At 48.9% G+C, this 18,212-nt stretch overlaps 1 protein-coding gene across 5 annotated transcripts in view; it reads left to right on the top strand.

Moving 5' to 3' along the window:
* The window catches only part of APBA1 (amyloid beta precursor protein binding family A member 1), a 237,291-nt gene extending 228,355 nt beyond the window's left edge, over positions 1-8,936 (top strand). For 2 of the 5 annotated variants that reach the window (XM_005210013.5, XM_005210012.5), the window contains 3 exons: positions 2,262-2,381; positions 4,356-4,496; positions 5,233-8,936. In XM_005210013.5, the coding sequence (XP_005210070.1) occupies positions 2,262-2,381; positions 4,356-4,496; positions 5,233-5,304 (333 nt within the window). In that variant the 3' untranslated portion in view covers positions 5,305-8,936. Of the gene's footprint in view, positions 1-1,049; positions 1,169-2,261; positions 2,382-4,355; positions 4,497-5,232 lie in introns of those variants that run through there. The other 3 variants (NM_001205814.2, XM_059889083.1, XM_059889084.1) reach the window with 3 other exon arrangements.
* Positions 8,937-18,212: the final 9,276 nt, after the last annotated feature.

Below are 18,212 nucleotides of genomic sequence, written 5' to 3'. Positions count from 1 at the left end.
GACTGCTGGGAGAGTGACAGTGGGCAACAGCGACTGTGCAATTTACAGAGTTCTATTTATAGGTCACCCTTCAGGCTGAAACGGATTTGTCATTGTCCTCCAGGCCCTCTCTTTCTACTTGGCCTGTAAGGGGCACACACTGGACCCATCTGTGAAATGATGGGGGGGTGGTGGGATGTGGGGAGGGGCATCTCCAGGGGATGCTCCAAACTGGGTGGCACAGAGCCCACCTTGCCCTGTCCTTCCTCTGTTGGCTGCTCCCTCCTGGAGGACGGGATGTCTGCTCCCCCGATCTCGGGTGCCCTCGGCCTGCAGCGCCCTGAGGCAGGGTTTCGGTTCCCAGCCTGATATCGAGGGCAGGCACTAGACCCCCCGGGACCAGTGGCAAGATCCTAACCCATCAGCTGTGCAGAAACAGATTTCCACATACAGTTAGAAAGTAGTGAAACAAGTGTTGACTAGGAGGAAAAAGAATACGGTGTGTGTGGATAGACTGACAGGCAGGCTCAGAGCTGTGCCTTTCTGGCGGTTTGAATCACCTTTCTGGGGCATTTCTTCTGAGTTTCCTTTGGTCAGTCATCCTGCTTTGCTGGCCCTGTATCTCAGGGTCCTCCCATGTCTGCATGTGTGTCTCTTAGCCAAGATGGATTCTAGCGAAGAGGCGTGTGGGTAGGTTGCCATCACTTACTATGCGGGGACACCCTCTCTCTCTTGACCTCCAAGGAGACTTTCTGCACAGGTGTCGTCGGGGAGGTCTTCCTAACTTCAGGAATGAGGAGTATGTGGTCTTCTGTCTTTTATCTGGACAGGGCCCAGCCTCCTACATCATCCTGCTCTTATGGAGTTTCTGTCCACAGGGGAGAAACTGTTCAACCTGGGTCCATCCATCTCCTGCCTCAACGCTGCAGTACCAAAGAGCTTCTCCCCTTTGGAGGAGAGGAGCTGTGGCAGGCCTGAAACCTTTCCTGAACAGCTGGCCTCACTTGCTGGGAGTCCAGTGAGGCAGGCGTCTGACAGTAGTACCGACTTCTCCCTGTCTCGCCTCTCAGAACAGGGCCTCTGAACACAAGCTGAGCGATCTGTGTACCCAGCCTTTCTTCCTGCATGCCGCGATTGAAGCGGGCTGGAAAGCACCTGCTGTAGCCATTCGGTCTGGACCAGAGGGCAGGTAGGAGGTCCCTTAGGCAGAGCACACAGCCTTGCAGACATGCGAGAGGGAAGCTCATTTCAGGACTGAATGACTTTTGTCTGGCCCCTTCCTCTCGGGTGAAACTCACAAGCTGGTGGTGGGACCAGCAGGGGCAGAATCTTCCCATTGCCTGAGTGAGGGAAAGAGGGGCTTTGTGGTGATTTTCTAGGGGTGCTCCTGCATAGATCAGGCCCTGGTCCCTGCTGAGCAAATGTTCAGGGGGCAGGAAAACAGGCCTGAGCTCAGCAGAAGTCAGAACCAGGTGCAGGAGGTCCAGGCTCAGAAACCAGCTGAAGTCCCTCTTTATCTTTACAAGACCAACATGCTTCTACACTCCATTCCAATTTAGAGGGAGGGCTAAGTTACCAGGGAGCATGAAATCAGGAGATGATTTCCAAGACCTTTTTCCGTCTATTTCCTGCTCTCCCAGCACTGGTCCTAACACCCTGTTCGGTCTCCCAAGGAGGTCTTCTGGGCTGCCGTCCTGCCCCGGTGCCCTGCTTCTCCCACGTGCACCTGGAGGATCTTACACTGACCATAAGATCCCTAACAGGCAGAGAGAATGAGGAAGTAGGACCCTCGGGGTGAGAGAGAGCGAACCCGATGAATTGGGCCATTGCTGTGAGTTAGATGTCCTTTGTTAGAAAGGGGGAAATTGCTACGACTGTGACTTTCAGAGTAAAGTTCCTCTCGAAAGCCTGTCTCTCACCTGTCCAGAAGAGAGATTGTACATCTTTCAAGCCAGAAATCACACTTGGCAGTTTTTCTCTTAACTGTACAGATAGATGACTGCTTTTTTCAGATGCCTTACACGCAGCCCATTTCCCTGCTCACAGAAACTAGTCTCTTCGCAGGCTGAGCAGGACGGAAGGGCTCCATGTAAGCCCAGCAGTTTTTTCCCCTAGGTTAACAGAGTTTCGCCTGAATTGTCCAGCTCGGGCGCCGTCCGGCTGGACGAGGGGCCCTGCGAGAGCTGACCAGGTACTGAGGGCATCTTCTGCCCTCAGTGCTGTCTGATCTTACCTTGTGTCAGCCTCGATGGTCATCAGTTTCCCTTTTATTCACACTGCAGGGCTTGAAGAATCAGGCCCGGGTGAAGCTGAATATCGTGAGGTGTCCCCCGGTGACCACCGTGCTGATCAGGAGACCAGACCTTCGCTACCAGCTAGGGTTCAGCGTCCAGAACGGAATTGTAAGTTCAGCCCCATACCTCTTCCAGAAGTCTGACCCACGAAACCAAGGCCCAGGGTTTGGGTCTTTGGAGGGTATTTTTAAAGCAGGTCTGTTCCCAGAAAGAATCTGGCAAGAGAGGGGCGGATGGGTGAAGGCAGACCCCCTTCCTCCGTGGCCAGAGAATTCATTGCCTCCCCTGGGAGGAGAATGGCCCTCCCAGCTGCCGACTTGAGATAGTTTGGAAGGTACCCACCTTCCCCACAGCCTTGGCTGAGAACCCACCCCTGTGGGGGTTATGTGTGAATGACTTCCTCCTTGCCTTCTTGACCTGAATTTGGCAGTTTGGGGATAAAGTGTATTTTCATCACTTGGATGTCTGCTTTTAAATACTGGGTTAGCCAGAAAGTTCATTTGACTTTTCCTACAAGATGTTATGGGATGAACCCTAACAAATTTTTGGTCAACTCAGTACTTCCCTTTTTTCCCCTTTATTGTGATAAAACATACACAGTAGTAAGTTTGCCATTTAAACCATTTTTAAACATACAATTTAGTGCCTTTATAGGACATTCATGAAGTGGTTGTAACCATGCTTCCAAAACATCTTTATCTCAAACAGAATCCCCATATTCAGTACTACTCCCCTTTCATCCTGGTTTGCCTTATTCTAGACTCATAGTAATTCTGGGCTTTGGTGACAAATCTGTAACCTTCTAGATATTACAGATTTTGGATGTGCCCTCCCTCTCTTTGCATTCATCTTTTAAGATAGAAAACCCTATCCTTTTTCCTCCCTTAAATTTTAATTGACTTGTAGGTAATTAAAATTTTATTCCAAGTGTGTCTTAAGCAATACCTTTGAAGTTCCCAGTTGGAGTTGAAATACCTAACCCACTTTAACTATTTTTTGTACCCATGTAGCCTCATTTCCTTCTTAAGAGAAGAGCCAAGGTTACTCCTTATTGTTCTGGTCTGACTACCTGTTTTTATCAGTTTAAACTTCCTTGTGTGTGTTTTTCCCAAGTTGAATAATATTAGAAGTTGTTCAATTGTTAACAGAGGATTGTCCTATAAGAGATGCAGAGCCCTCAGTTTTATCTCAAGTGTGGGAAGCACCTAAGGGCCCAACTCCCAGAGTACCTGACAGGCTGAAGGGTCCACATGCTCACAGACGCAGAAAGCGTGTTGTCCTGAGGTGTTGCAGTATCGTCTTCATAGGCTTTTAGAGAAAGGTGCACAGTCAGGAGTGAAAAGCCAGCTCTGTTAACTCAAACCATGTTCCTCTGGGACAATTCCAACTGCTTTGTGGGTGAGGTGGGGGTGCCTGCCACTGCAGGCTCAGGCCAGAGCCCTCCACCAGCCTCCAGCCTCTGCCCACCACTGTGCCTGGCTGCACTGAGACAGAAAACAGCCACGTTAGCGTTTCTGCCAGGGGCGAGTGGAACAAGAACCACTGCGCTGGGAAGGCCGACGAGCTTCTGCCCTCCAGCTGGCCAAACTGTGGCACACACAGTGGGGTTCTAGCAGGTTCTAGCCCCAGCGTAAGTCATGTAACTGACCCTAAGAAGCCAGCCGCTAGCATCACACAGTTCAGTGTTTGAGTCCTGGATAATACTAACCTGCGTTATGTAGACTGACAGTTTGAAAACACTGGCAGCTCTGTGACAGGCCCAGACAGCTCTTTTTACCAAAGCTGAGCTGGGATGGAAAGTAGTCTGGATTCACAGTGCCGTGAAATCCAGTGATGTGTGCGTTCCCTATGCAGAGTGCATGAACACGAACGGGCCGCCTGGGGGTCCAGAGTCCTCTTGCTGGTAGAAACAAAGATGTCAACGTCCAAAGCCTGCCCATGGCAGCTTCTCAGAGATGAGAGCACTGGGGGCGGAAAATTCCAGAAAAGACAATCTCCTGCCCCAATGGGTTTCCTAGCAGATGGTGCCCCCTGGGATGGGTCACTTGGCCTCTGACTAAATTTGGCCTTCGACTCTGACAGATCTGCAGCCTCATGCGAGGGGGAATAGCAGAAAGAGGAGGCGTCCGCGTGGGACACCGCATCATTGAAATCAACGGGCAGAGTGTGGTGGCCACCCCACACGAGAAGATCGTCCACATCCTCTCCAACGCCGTGGGGGAGGTAGGGGAGGAGCCTGGGGTGGGAGTCCCCTGGAGCCCCTCGTCCCAGCCAGGAAGCCCTCCTGAGAGTTCTTCCAGATCCTGAACACATCCCTACAACCAAACTGTCTTGGACCAGAATTGAAACCCAATAACAAGTGGTTGTCTGAGAGCTGCTCCTCAAAAACATCATCACATCACCTCAGCCTTCTCCTCTGGCAGCATCTACCCACCTCCTCTTCTAGTTCTCTGATCTGGGCATATTCTCTCTGTGGCTACCCAAGTTTTCTCCATTTTTCCCAGCTAATCTCACCAAATGTGCCTGCAAGATTTAAGTCTCAGATTCAAGTCTAATCTGCAGCTCCCTGGTACGGCCAGGCTGAACAGGGGTCTGAACAGCTGTTCTGGGGGAGGGAGGGAGGCAGGAGCAGCCAAAACCCCACAGTTGTCCTCGTCCTGTTTTAAGGGGTTTTCTCCTTAAAAAAAAAAAAAAAAAAAAAAACAAGCCAAAGCCTGGTGAGAGCCAGAGCTTTGGGGAAAGTAGAGCATTCTGGTTTTCGTTCTTCACTCTCTATCACCCCTAATGCTTTAGAAAGCCCATGGATTCTGCTCTTCCTGGAGGCTGCCTGGGTCAGATCCGTGTTAGAAAGGGGGTGGGCGGGGAGAGGGCTGTACCTTGAAAGGCGCCCCAGCCGTGCGGCGGCACCCACACAGCCCTGGAGTCCCCGCCTGCAGCTGATATGTGTTTCTGCCTGCAGATCCACATGAAGACGATGCCGGCTGCCATGTACAGACTGCTGACAGCCCAGGAGCAGCCCGTCTACATCTGAGGCCGCGCTCCGCGGTGGCATGCATGGAGGCCTCTCCTCACTTGTGGTTGTGTTTCTCGTGCTGCATCTGTGTGCCCACTGAGACCTTCCCCTCTCACGCCCAGCACTCGGTTTGACACGGAGGAAGAGAATCCGCAGTGACCTCCCTCTCTCTCTCTCTCTCCGGTTTGCTTTGTTTGTTTTAAATGCCAGGGAAGTTTTGTATACACTCCTTTGAGGCTGGAGAGCAGGTCAAAGTCACCCAGAGTCTGCCGAGGACCTTCCTGAAGGGCCCTTGCAGGAGGGGGCCCTGAGGAGGGTTGTCACCACGCTGCACCCTCCCTTTCCAAGAGGTGCAGACCTCTTTGGAGGAGCCCCTGGGGACGGTGAAGAAGCCGATTCCGCAGTGCCTACGATCCAATGGCTGATCTCTGCTCTCTTCCAGTCAGTTCATGGGAATATGGTAGTAATGGGGGAGCCGGCCCACCGTGTACTTGGAGCATCATACGCCATTTCCTCCCGGAATTTCTGAGCCAACCTTATGCCTCTTCTTTAGCCAGTTTTAGTTTCAACATAATTGTTTTTTCTAATGTGAACCTTTTCACCCTGGGATAGAAGGGGAACTATGGGGACGCGGATACCTGTGCAGAGAACTGGGCGATTCCCGAGGTTACCAACCATTAGATAAACACAGGCAGGTACTTCTGCCTTCTTCTACACCACACGTACGTACACACGTCTCACTTGCATATATTCCACCCTGCCCTCCTGCCCGCCACCAGTGAGGCACCCAGAGCCCCTGGAAAACCCACATGGCCTCTCTGTGAGGCCCCTTCCCCCACAGGTGAGGGCCGCGGGGGCCGGTGAGCCCTGTCCAGAGAGAGACAGCCCTCTGAGGCTGAGATCCGGCCCTGCCGGCATCTCCTTGGCTCAGGGGGGTTCTGGTGGACTCCCATGCCCCCCCACCCCAACACACACACACCCCACACACTGGGAGTCTGGACAGGATGGACTGCTCCCCTTGAAGATGAGGAACCCGATGTGATCGTGTTAAGCTTCCTGGTCTAAGGTGAGACCGGCCGCCTTCTCTTCTCAGGGCCACGAGGCAGGATGTGACATTTGAGAGGCCAGCGCGGTACACAGACCACCAAACTAAGGGGACAGTCGGAACCTCAAGCGATGCCTAAGAATCCCCAGATGAATTCCAAAAACATCTTGCTGCCTCGGGGGCCTGAAAAAGCTTTTACTTGGTGTGGAATGTTGCGTGTTCTCATCAGGCGCCTCCCATCCGTGGGTTTCGTTCGTCTCAGTCGGTGCAGATGTTCTTGTAATACCTTGATTCTGAGCCAGTTTTCACTTACTCTTGGTCCAAAGAGCGCTTTTGTTTTCATGTGGGTGGGGTGTGGCTTCGTTTGCTTTTCGTTTTGTTCCGTTTGTGACCTCCACAGAGACAGGGTAAGAGAAACTATTTTGTGATATTATTATAGTCCCTGTTCTCAACATCTGGGCTATTTATGTTGTGTCTGTGGAAATAGCAACCTGGTGAGCACATGTTGGGTGGTATGGATTTATACCTCGAACAGAGCGATTTCAGGGAGGGAGAAAGTGAATGAGAAAAGACTGGGAACAAGAGACTTCTGCCAGAGAGGTGGTGCATTCTGGGATCTCTGTGCTGAGTTTTCTGCTTAGGCAGGAAAGCCAGGTGCTTCAGTGGCGTTAGTGGCTGGACTCCCAGTGTGACCGTGGGTCAGACCCTGCCAAAGAGAGGCTGTGCTGCCCACACATCCCCCCTGGGATGGGGCTGCCCCTTCTCCAAGGGTTCAGGGTGGGCAGTATGGGACCCCTGGACAACTTTTGAGGACAATTAGCTGAATGTTGCTAAGTTGCTGCTAAGTAGGAGATCAGCCCCAAGGCTAACCCACTGCGAACCTGAGGAGCCACGAACTTCAGTACCATTTACCAAACTATAGTGTCTGATGACATACAATTAAATACTAAAGAGTCCTGAGTTCACCTTACCTTTGCCAGAAAGAGTGGATAAAACAGGAATGCAGCATTCTGGGTGGTATTTGGATATAACCGGAGAGAGGCTCGTGCCGTCTGCTCCCAGGTGAGCTCTTGAGCCACCTGCCCCCATGCCCATTCAGAGGCATCGGTGATCGGCCACTGGCCAGGAATCCCGCCAGCACATCCCTGTGCAGCCCTCCACGTCGTTACAATGCAGCGTCTTCACCCAAAGCAGAGGAGGAGGCAGGCTACACTTTCTATTGATATTGTACAAAAATCTAGAAAGTCTGGTGGGTGTTTTTGCCAGTTTGGTAAACTGTCCTAGGAGACTAATGTTTTAGTATAAGATTATCCCACCACATACCTTTGTATCAATAAGAGTGGCTCCTCACACCCGGACAGCCAGATCTCTAGCTTGGTGGAGGTTCAGTCAGCTATAGTGTATTCTTACCGGCCTGACTGCCGGTAAGTCAGGGGAGTCAGCCCATCTTTAGAAGTTAAGCAGGAGGCTGGATCTTAACAGTAACTCCGTTTGGGAAGTCTCACGGGAAGTAATGGCCTGTTTCCCTCTGACATCCCAGTATCTATAGTTACATATGTAAATATCTGAAAGCCCCATGCAGTGGTGAAGACTGTGGACAGAGCAGCCTTCCCAAACGTGGCCCTAGGCAAAAAGCCACTCTTGCCACTTGGCTTGGACATGTGGTGACTCAGCTTTGGGGATAGACTCCCAGATCCATCTACTCTTCCTGGTCCAGCCAGGATGCGCCAGAACCTGCCCTGCCTCTGCCTTCTCAAATGTGACCATTTCAGGGAGCCACCCTCAGCCTTGGGTTCACGAGAAGATGAAGCCCCCAGAGACCAGTGCCTGGAGCCCATCATGGGGCACTGGACTCTGAGTCCCTGCACCCGGGTCTGCTTTCCCAACATTGCCCATCAGCCCCGGCCTCAGAGAGTCCCAGAGTAACCTACTACCTCCCCATCGCTCCCGCTATCCTGGTCACACCCGCCACCCCGTCTGCACGCAGATGAGACCTGCCCCCGAGCCCAGCAGTGAGGCTGTTACCAATGTTTACAATTAGGGGCACCTCCTCTGAGGCGTGTTTACTCCCCCACTCCCAAGGCCACTTGCTGGTCTGAGTTTCATGTCCGTCTGCCCCTTCCCTGGTTGAGGCCGACTTGAACACACAACCCTGATCTTACGTCCCGACCCTCCATCCGTCAAGGCCATGGTGAGGACTGTGTGGGAAGGATATTCCTTGTACATACTCAGCACAGCCCCTAGAGTTTGGACTTGTACTATTGTTCTGTAAAGAGGGTGAAATAGAGCTTATTGTAAAGCGTTGGGAGAAGTATAGTATTGTATTTGTAACAATATGGTTCTTTGTATACACAAAACTCAATCTCTATATATAATTATAAATATATATAAATAAGATATATATACACGTGAGCCTGGAATGTTGATGCCGCACACCCACTGAATGTATTTCCCCTGACAGTCTGGTCACTGGGCTGGCCCACCCTCCCCTCCTCCGTACTGTTTTGGGGGTTGTGATGTATTTAATGTGTTCTCTTCCTTTATTTAACTGAACGCTAATGTCTGTAAGAGTTGCCGCAACAATAAACAAGAACATCACCTCTTGGCCCTGGCTGAGCGTCTTCATGTTTCAGGGGAGGGACAAGACTGAAAGTGGGGGAAAGATGTCATCAGCCCAAAGGCCACTTCCTCCCCACCCCGTGGGGCCTGCTCCGTGCTCAGAGCCCATTGCCTAAACGGGCAGGTTCTGTGAACCTAGGAAACACAAGCGGCTGTGTCAGCTGTTAGAAAGTCCACTGTCTCGTCGACCTCCTGGGAGCACACTGAATGAGACATAGGAACCCTCTGGGCTTCTCAGTGAGGGAAAGGAAGTAGAAGTGAATTACCTTCCCAAGAAATCTCCAGGGAGGGGAGGTAGCCCTGCTTAAGTGGACTGCAGAAGGAAAAGTTCCGTGTCCCATCCCCCACCCCATCACAGAGGACAGAGGAGCCTGGCAGGCTGCAGTCCACGGAGTGGCAAGAGTTGGACACGACTTAGTGACGGAACAATAACTGAATCATTGCTGCAGAGCAAAATTAACATTGTAAATAAACTATAACAACAAAATCTGACTCATACAAATACAGAATGAACATGTTATCAAATACAGAATGAACATGTATCAAATATTTATTAACTCATTAATTGATAACATCCGCTGGATCATCGAAAAAGCAAGAGAGTTCCAGAAAAACATCCATTTCTGCTTTATTGACTATGCCGAAGACTTTGACTGTGTGGATCACAATAAACTGTGGGAAATTCTGAAAGGGATGGGAATAACAGACCACCTGACCTGCCTCTTGAGAAACCTATATGCAGGTCAGGAAGCAACAGTTAGAACTGGACATGGAACAACAGACTGGTTCCAAATAGGAAAAGGAGTATGTCAAGGCTGTATATTGTCACCCTACTTATTTAACTTATATGCAGAGTAGAAGAAGCACAGGCTGGAATCAAGATTGCCGGGAGAAATATCAATAACACCAGATATGCAGATGACACCCCTGTTATGGCAGAAATTCAAGAGGAACTAAAAAGCCTCTTGATGAAAGTGAAAGAGGAGAGTGAAAAAGTTGGCTTAAAGCTCAACATTCAGAAAACGAATATCATGGCATCTGGTCGCATCACTTCATGGGAAGTAGATGGGGAAACAGTAGAAACAGTGTCAGATTTTATTTTGGGGGACTCCAAAATCATTGCAGATGGTCATCGCAGCCATGAAATTAAAAGACGCTTACTCCTTGGAAGGAAAGTTATGACCAACCTAGACAGCATATTCAAAAGTAGAGACATTACTTTGCCAGCAAAGGTCCGTCTAGTCAAGGCTATGGTTTTTCCAGTGGTCATGTATGGATGTGAGAGTTGGACTGTGAGGAAAGCTGAGCGCTGAAGAATTGATGCTTTTGAACTGTGGTGTTGGAGAAGACTCTTGAGAGTCCCTTGGACTGCAAGGAGATCCAACCAGTCCATCCTAAAGGAGATCAGTCCTGGGTGTTCATTGGAAGGACTGATGCTAAAGCTGAAACTCCAATACTTTGGCCACCTCATGTGAAGAGTTGACTCATTGGAAAAGACTTTGATGCTGGGAGGGACTGGGGGCAGGAGGAGAAGGGGACGACAGAGGATGAGATGGCTGGATGGCATCACTGACTCGATGGACGTAGGTCTGAGTGAACTCCAGGAGTTGGTGATGGACAGGGAGGCCTGGCGTGCTGCGATTCATGGGGTCGCAAAGAGTCAGACACAACTGAGCGACTGAATTGATGAAACAGGTAAGATGGGAAGAGTATTTTGAAGAACGAAATATTAAGTTTTTTAAAAGGACTTAGAATGAAACCTCTAGGTTAGATATAACTGGTTAATGTCCTTCAAGGCCCTATAACTATCACCTTTGGAATCCTCTTTTCTAAGCAGAAATCATTTGCATCTCTAGTTGGGGGTACAGGGAAGACTGTTAGATGATAATAAAAGCCATGCAGAAGAATAAAGCACGAAAAGAGAGTCAAAAGCAGGGACTCCAACAGATATTTGTGCACCCATGTTCATAGCAACTTAATACACAGTAGTCAGACTGGAAGCAACCCAAGTATCTGTCAAGGGATGAATGAATACACAAGATGCATGCATATAAAATGGACTATTACACAGCCTTAATAAGCAAATTCTGACACATGTTGATGTTTGAAGACACATGCTAAGTAAAATAAGCTAGTCAGAAAAGGACAAATATTGTATGACTCAACTTACATGATCTATCTAGAGTAAACACATTCATAGACACAGGAAGAAGAATGGTGGTTGCTGAGGCTGAGGGAGGGCAGAATGGGGAGCTATTGTTTAATGGATATAGTTTCCATTTAGGAAGATGGAGAATGTTCTGGACATGGGTGGTGGTTATAGTTGCACAACAATGAGAACGTACTTAGTGCCTCAGAATTTTAACCTTAAAAATGCTTTAAAAGGTAAATTACGTATTATGTATATTTTACCAAATTTTTCTAAAGTGCACAAACATGGAATGAGTTTAAAGGTGCTATTTTACACGGGATCATTAGAGAAGGCCTCACTGAGAGGAAGAGGGGCCCTGCGGATGTCTAGGGATGTGGGTTCCGAGCTGCAGGGACAGCACACAGAGGCCTGAGGGAGAGCTGGAGGCCAGTGCTGCTGGAGCAGAGAGGGAGGCAGCAAGTGGTTGGAGATGAAGGCAGGGGTGTGGAGTGTGATAGTGGTAAATGTAGGTGGTGTAAGAACTCTGGTGATGCACACATGCACGCGCACACACACACACACCTTGAGTGGTTTTGCTTCTACTCAAACCCACACACTCCATCACACTCAGCTCACACTCCTCATCAGCTCCTCTGAGCTCTCATCACTAGCAAGAACTAGGATTTGGCGCCCTCTGGTGACATAACTTTGGAAATACCAAATCCAGACAAGCTAGAATCTCAGACAGTGATTGAGGGAATGGGGAATCTTGGCCACTCATTACAGGCCCCTTGTTTTCCAAATAAGGAAACAAATGTCCTAAACAAGAACAGGACTCACAGAAAGCCATACAGTGAGCAGTCAGCTAGAACCGCACTCCCGCTCCTTGGTCTACTCCCAGCTGCTGACCCATGGGGTGTGGGGAGTATCTCTCCCTACTGGTCAGGTTGGGGGCAGCCTGGAGACAGACAGCACTGCTGTGACCTCAGCCTTGGGCCACCTCCAGAGCCTTTGTGAGAGCTAGACAGAAAAGCACAGCAAACTGCTGGTTCGCCAACCCTCCTGCTAGGCTGGGAGAAGCCACGCCTGGAGGGCTGAGGGTGCCGTCGTGAGACAGAGAGAAGGGAGAAGGCGATAAGCACAGCCTTGTCACTACTCTGCACCCCTTTCCCAGAGCCCAGTCCACGCTCTGCTCCTATTGGCCATCTCATCTGCTGTCCAACCACACGACAGCTCTCTTCCCCTCCACTACATAGTTGCTTATGGGTAGGGACCTACTTTTTCTCAACTTCCTAGTCATGACAGGTTATAATTAGAAGAGTCACAGACAGGGATGTAAACTACAGCTCAGCTATTATATTACTTATATTCTTCCTGTGTGACCCTGGGCAAGTTAATTAACTACTCTGAGCCACTATGTATCATCTATAAAATAGGCACAGCTTGGCTCAGTTCTTAAGATTAGAGATCCTGTCCATGAGGCTCAGGAAGTGCAGTACAGACAGTCATTTACAAAGTACAGAACTGGTCCTGGAGAGAAACTGTCAGGGAGCTCTTCTTGGAGGAGGTATATTTCTGCAGGGTTTTTAAGGCACAATAGGAGTTTGCCAGACACCATGGTTGGTGAGAACATTCTGTGCAGAGGCATGGAGTGCTGGAGGCCTGGAAAAACGTGGTCAGAGGATCCCAAAGCACTTGAGGGACCTCCCTGGTGATTCAGTGGCTAAAACTCCACATTCCCAATGCAGGCTGCCCAGACCCAGATTCAAACCCGGGCCTCCTGCACTGGGAGTGTAGAAGGAAATGTTTCCCATAGCATCTCCCCCACATCATCTGGCTGAGTGTTCTTCAGATCTCTTTGTAATTCTGCTTTCTGAAGCTCACTGTCTGTAACCCTTCTGCTGCCAGTGGTGGGTTGGGGGCACCCAGTTCCCCAGTACAGAGTATCTAGTCCTGTTTCTAAAGCAAAATGCCCTTCAGGCTTTTTCTCTGTAGACACACTGCCCAGTCTTCCTGCACAACCCAGTCCAGTCCTTGAGGGTCTGCGAGTCAGGGCTGCTGCAAGCCTTTCGGGATGGAACTGTGTCTTGTACCAGGGGTCCTGTGGTAACCTCCTGCAGCCTGGCCCCAGGGACCCCCTCCTCACCATTGTCCCCTCTCACCAAAAGCAGATCTCATCACACAGAGACGTCCGCTTCAAGGAAAGTGGAGAGAAAACACATCTCACTGATGTGTGTGGAAGTCACGACTTGAAGAATGAGAAATAGCCCATCTTTTAGCACCTTCTATGTGGACCAACGGAGAAGGCAATGGCACCCCACTCCAGTCCTCTTGCCTGGAAAATCCCATAGGCAGAGGAGCCTGGAAGGCTGCAGTCCATGGGGTCACTGAGGGTCGGACACGACTGAGCGACTTCACTCTGACTTTTCACTTTCATGTATTGGAGAAGGAAATGGCAACCCACTCCAGTGTTCTTGCCTGGAGAATCCTAGGGACGGGGGAGCTTGCTGGGCTGCCGTCTATGGGGTCGCACAGAGTTGGATATGACTGAAGCGACTTAGCAGCAGCAGCAGCATGTGGACCAGGCAATGTTCCAACACTTTCCACAGATTAACACAATCCCCACAGGGCCTCCAAGAGGTAGATTCAGCTAGTGTGCCCATTATCTAGATGAGGAAACTGAGACACAGAAATCAAGGACTTACATTTATTTTTCCAGCTGCTCCCTAGCTGTGCTAGGACTTCCTGTTCTGTCACAGCTGATGAACTCAGCATTATATGTTTTCGTCTTTTGGTCCTTACAATTTTCTTTCCAGATTCCTATCTTTTGCAAACCTCAATGGTTATTTTGTCAAAGCTGTCCCACCTCTTAAACACGTAAACTTAAGACATGAGACCATAAAACTCATAGAGAACACAGGCAGAACATTCTCTGAAATCAGTTGTACCAGTATGCTCTTAGGTCAGTTTCCCAAGACAAAAGAAATAAAGCAAAAATAAACAAATGGGACCTAATCACTTACAAGCTCTTGTACATCAAAGGAAACCTTAAACAAAATGAAAAGACAACCTACGGAATGGGAGAAAATATTGGCAAATAATGCAACCAACAAGGGTTTAATTTCCAAAATATATAAACAGCTCATACAACTCAACAAAAACAAACAAACAAAAAAAGCACCTAACAACCATAACCAAAAATGGGCGGGAGACCTAAACTTCCAAGGAAGAAATATAAATAACTAATAGGCATATAAAATGATACTCCACATTACTAATTATTAGAGAAATACAAGTCAAAACTACAGTAAGGTACGACCTCACACCAAGCAGACTGGCTATCATTAAAAAGTCTATAAATAACAAAAAATGGAGAGGGTAGAGAGAAAAGGGAACCCTCCTACACTGTTGGTGGGAATATAAGTCGGTGCAGCCACTGTGGAGAAATGTATGTGTGCCTCAGAAAACTAAATAGAATTACCATTATGATCCAGCAATCCCACTCCTGGGCACATATCCAGACAAAACTATAATTCAAAAAGATACATGCACCCCTGTGTCCATTCCAGCACTACTCACAATAGCCAAGAAGTGGAAACAACCTAAACGTCCTTGGACAGATGAATGAATAAAGATGTGGCTCATATACACAATGGAATACTACTCAGCCATAAAGAAGATCAAATAAGGCCATTTGCAGCAACATGAATGCAACCAGAGATTATCATACTAAGTGGACTAAGTCAGAAAGAAATACCATATGATGTTACCTATACATGGAATCCAAAATACGACACAAGTGAACCTACCTATGAAACAGAAACAGAATCACGGACATAGAGAACAGCTGCTGGTTGCCAAGGGGAGTGGGGTTGGGGGAGGGATGGAGTGTGAGGTTGGGGCTAGCAGATGTAAGGTTTTGTATACAGAATGGATAAACAACAAGGCCCTACTGTATACACAGAGGACTATATTCAGCATCCTGTGATAAACCATAATGGAAACGACTAAAAAAAAGAATGTACATGTATGTACACCTGATTCACTTTGTTGTACAGCAGTAATTAACACAACATTGCAAATCAACTATGCTGCTAAGTCGCTTCAGTCATGCCTGACTCTGTGTGACCCCATAGACGGCAGCCCACCAGGCTCCCCCGTCCCTGGGATTCTCCAGGCAAGAACACTGCAGTGGGTTGTCATTTCCTTCTCCAATGCATGAAAGTGAAAAGTGAAAGTGAAGTCGCTCAGTCGTGTCTGACTTGTAGTGATCCCATCGACTGCAGCCTACCAGGCTCCTTCGTCCATGGGATTTTCCAGGCAAGAGTACTGGAGTGGGGTGCCATTGCCTTCTCCGAAACCAACTATACTTCAATCTTAAAAAAAAAAAAGCTTCCCCACCTGCGGGCTGGACTTGGGCCCCAGGTGCTGGGGGCAGGGCTTAGCTTCCCCCTCTCCCTCCCTTTCTGCACAGACCCTTTAAGGAAGGGCATGGGGGGGAGCTAGACAGAGATTTCCCAACTTCAGATGTTGTTGCTCTTTGCAAGGTCACCTGCCTCTCCCTGTCTGATCCAGTTCACTGTCTAGGGTCTGAATGGAGACAAATGATGAGCAGCCCCCTCCAGCCCTCAGCTCCATCCCCGCACTGGCCCCTCAAACCACGGTTTTCCAAAGTGTACCCATCTTCAACCCGAGCTTTGTCCTGAGCAAGTCTGCAGCCCCTAGTCCCAATAGCCAACAAGCTCAGTGACATCCATTCCCCTCACCCCTCAGAGGGCACAAGGCCAGGCACCCTTGAACTCTCACGTGGCCATCCCATGAACCCTGTCTCCACCAACAAGGCCTCCTGTCAGCCAGTCCCTCAGATAAAATGGTCACCAGTGTGGGGGGTGGGTTCAAGCACCCCAACTTCACAAGTGGTTCTTTTGGGGTCCCCTCCCTTGGCATGGGGCAGGAGAAATCATTCTTGCCTAGACCCCATGGGAAGAAGGGGGGTAAAGAGCTTCTTTCTTGCATTTGCTGTCCCCAACAAGGCGGCACGCCCACCCCCGGCAGTCCTCATGTCACCAGAATGACGAGGGATGGCAGCTGCTGAAGGCTCCTATCCTTTGGCTCCTCTCACAAGAGCTCTGGAGGCGTGCTGCCCCCTGCGGGTGGTGTGTGCCCCCATAGGTGAGGCTGCCTTGACCACAGACAGGACCTCACACTTTTCCCTCTCAGCTCTGATCTCCACTGTAATTGTGGAACCCAGAAAAAAATCCACCCACCATTGCATCACACACAGAACTGTTTGTATGAGAACCATCACAGAACCTCCAGCTCAGTCTGTCCTCTCTCATTTCCCCTCACACCACCATGACCTCAGTTCCTTAACCCCCAAAGCTTGTTTCCTCCTCTGCAAAATGGTGTCTGCCTTGTGCAGACTGTGTGAGGGTCAGGGGGCTCATTCTCTCCTGGCCCCACAGATCCGGGTCTTCTTAAGCTCCCTGGGATTTGCATATCCTCGGACTGTACAAGCAAGGGCCACACCTCAGGAGGGCCCCGACCCTGTAAACATACATACTGATGATGGCTCCACTTAGTGAGGAGACCCCAGCACACCAGCAGCCCCAGCCTGGCGTGGGAAGCACTATGCACTACTAAAGCATTTAATTTCCCACAAATGCAGATTCTAGTTCCTAGTAGAAACTTCTGGAATGTGAATGCATCAATTTTTAAAAGTCAAAAATCTCACTCTCAAATGCAATCAACACTACAACGAAGCACCACTCACACCAATCTGATTAAAAAATGTCTTAGTCACTCAGTCATGGCCGACTCTTGTGACCCCATGGACTGTACCCCACCAGACTCTTCTGCCCAAGAGATTTCCAGGTAAGAATACTGGAGTGGGTAGCCATTCCCTTCTCCAGGACAGCTTCCCAACTCAGGGATCAGATCTGGGTCTCCTGCATTGCAGGCAGATTCTTTACCGTCTGAGCCACCAGGCAGAATGGCCATCATTAAAAACTGTACAAGGAACAAGCTGGAGAGGGTGTGGAGAAAAGGGAATCTTCCTACGCTGTTGGTGGTCAGTGCGTAGTTGGTGCAGCCACTATGAAGAATGCTATGGAAGTTCCTCGGAAAACTCAAAATAGAATTGCTGCATGATCCAGCAAGCCCTGTGCTGGGCATATATCCAGACAAAACTCTAATCCAAAGAGATAACATGCATTCCTCTATGTTCACAGCAGCCCTATTCACAGGAGCCAAGGCATGAAAGTGACCTAAATGTCCACGGACACATGACTGGATAAGGAAGATGTGGTTCATATATACAACGGAATATTAGCCATAAAAAGGAATGAGATTGGGTCATCTGGAGAGACAGATGGACGTAGAGACTGCCAAACAGTGAAGTCAGAAAGAGAAAAACAAATACTGCATGTTAATGCATATACGTGGAATCAGAAAAAATTGGTATAGATGTTCTTATCTATGAAGAAATAGAGACACAGATGTAGATGGATACCAAGGGGGAAAGGGAGAGTGGGATGAATTTTGAGAATGGGATTGACATATATACACTATTAATGCTATGCATAAAATAGATAACTAATGCCCCTTGAGAAACCTATATGCAGGTCAGGAAGCAACGGTTAGAATTGGACATGGAACAACAGACTGGTTCCAAATAAGAAAAGGAGTACGTCAAGGCTGTATATTGTCACCCTGCTTATTTAACTTATATGCAGAGTACATCATGAGAAACGCGGGGCTAGAAGAAGCACAAGCTGGAATTAAGATTGGCGGGAGAAATATCAATAACCTCAGATATGCAGATGACACCACCCTTATGGCAGAAAGTGAAGAGGAACTAAAAAGCTCTTGATGAAAAAAGCTGGCTTAAAGCCCAACATTCAGAAAACTAAGATTATGGCATCTGGTCCCATCACTTCATGGCAAATAGATGGGGAAACAGTGTCAGACTTTATTTTGGGGGGCTCCAAAATCACTGCAGATGGTGACTGCAGCTATGAAATTAAAAGACGCTTACTCCTTAAAAGGAAAGTTATGACCAACTTAGATAGCATATTGAAAAGCAGATACATTACTTTGCCAACAAAGATCCATCTAGTCAAGGCTATGGTT

The sequence above is a fragment of the Bos taurus genome, chromosome 8 (genome assembly GCF_002263795.3).
Source record: "Bos taurus isolate L1 Dominette 01449 registration number 42190680 breed Hereford chromosome 8, ARS-UCD2.0, whole genome shotgun sequence".
Lineage (NCBI taxonomy): Eukaryota > Metazoa > Chordata > Mammalia > Artiodactyla > Bovidae > Bos > Bos taurus.
The sequence above is the reverse complement of the archived record's forward strand: the minus strand, read 5'-3'. Positions and strand labels throughout refer to the sequence as shown.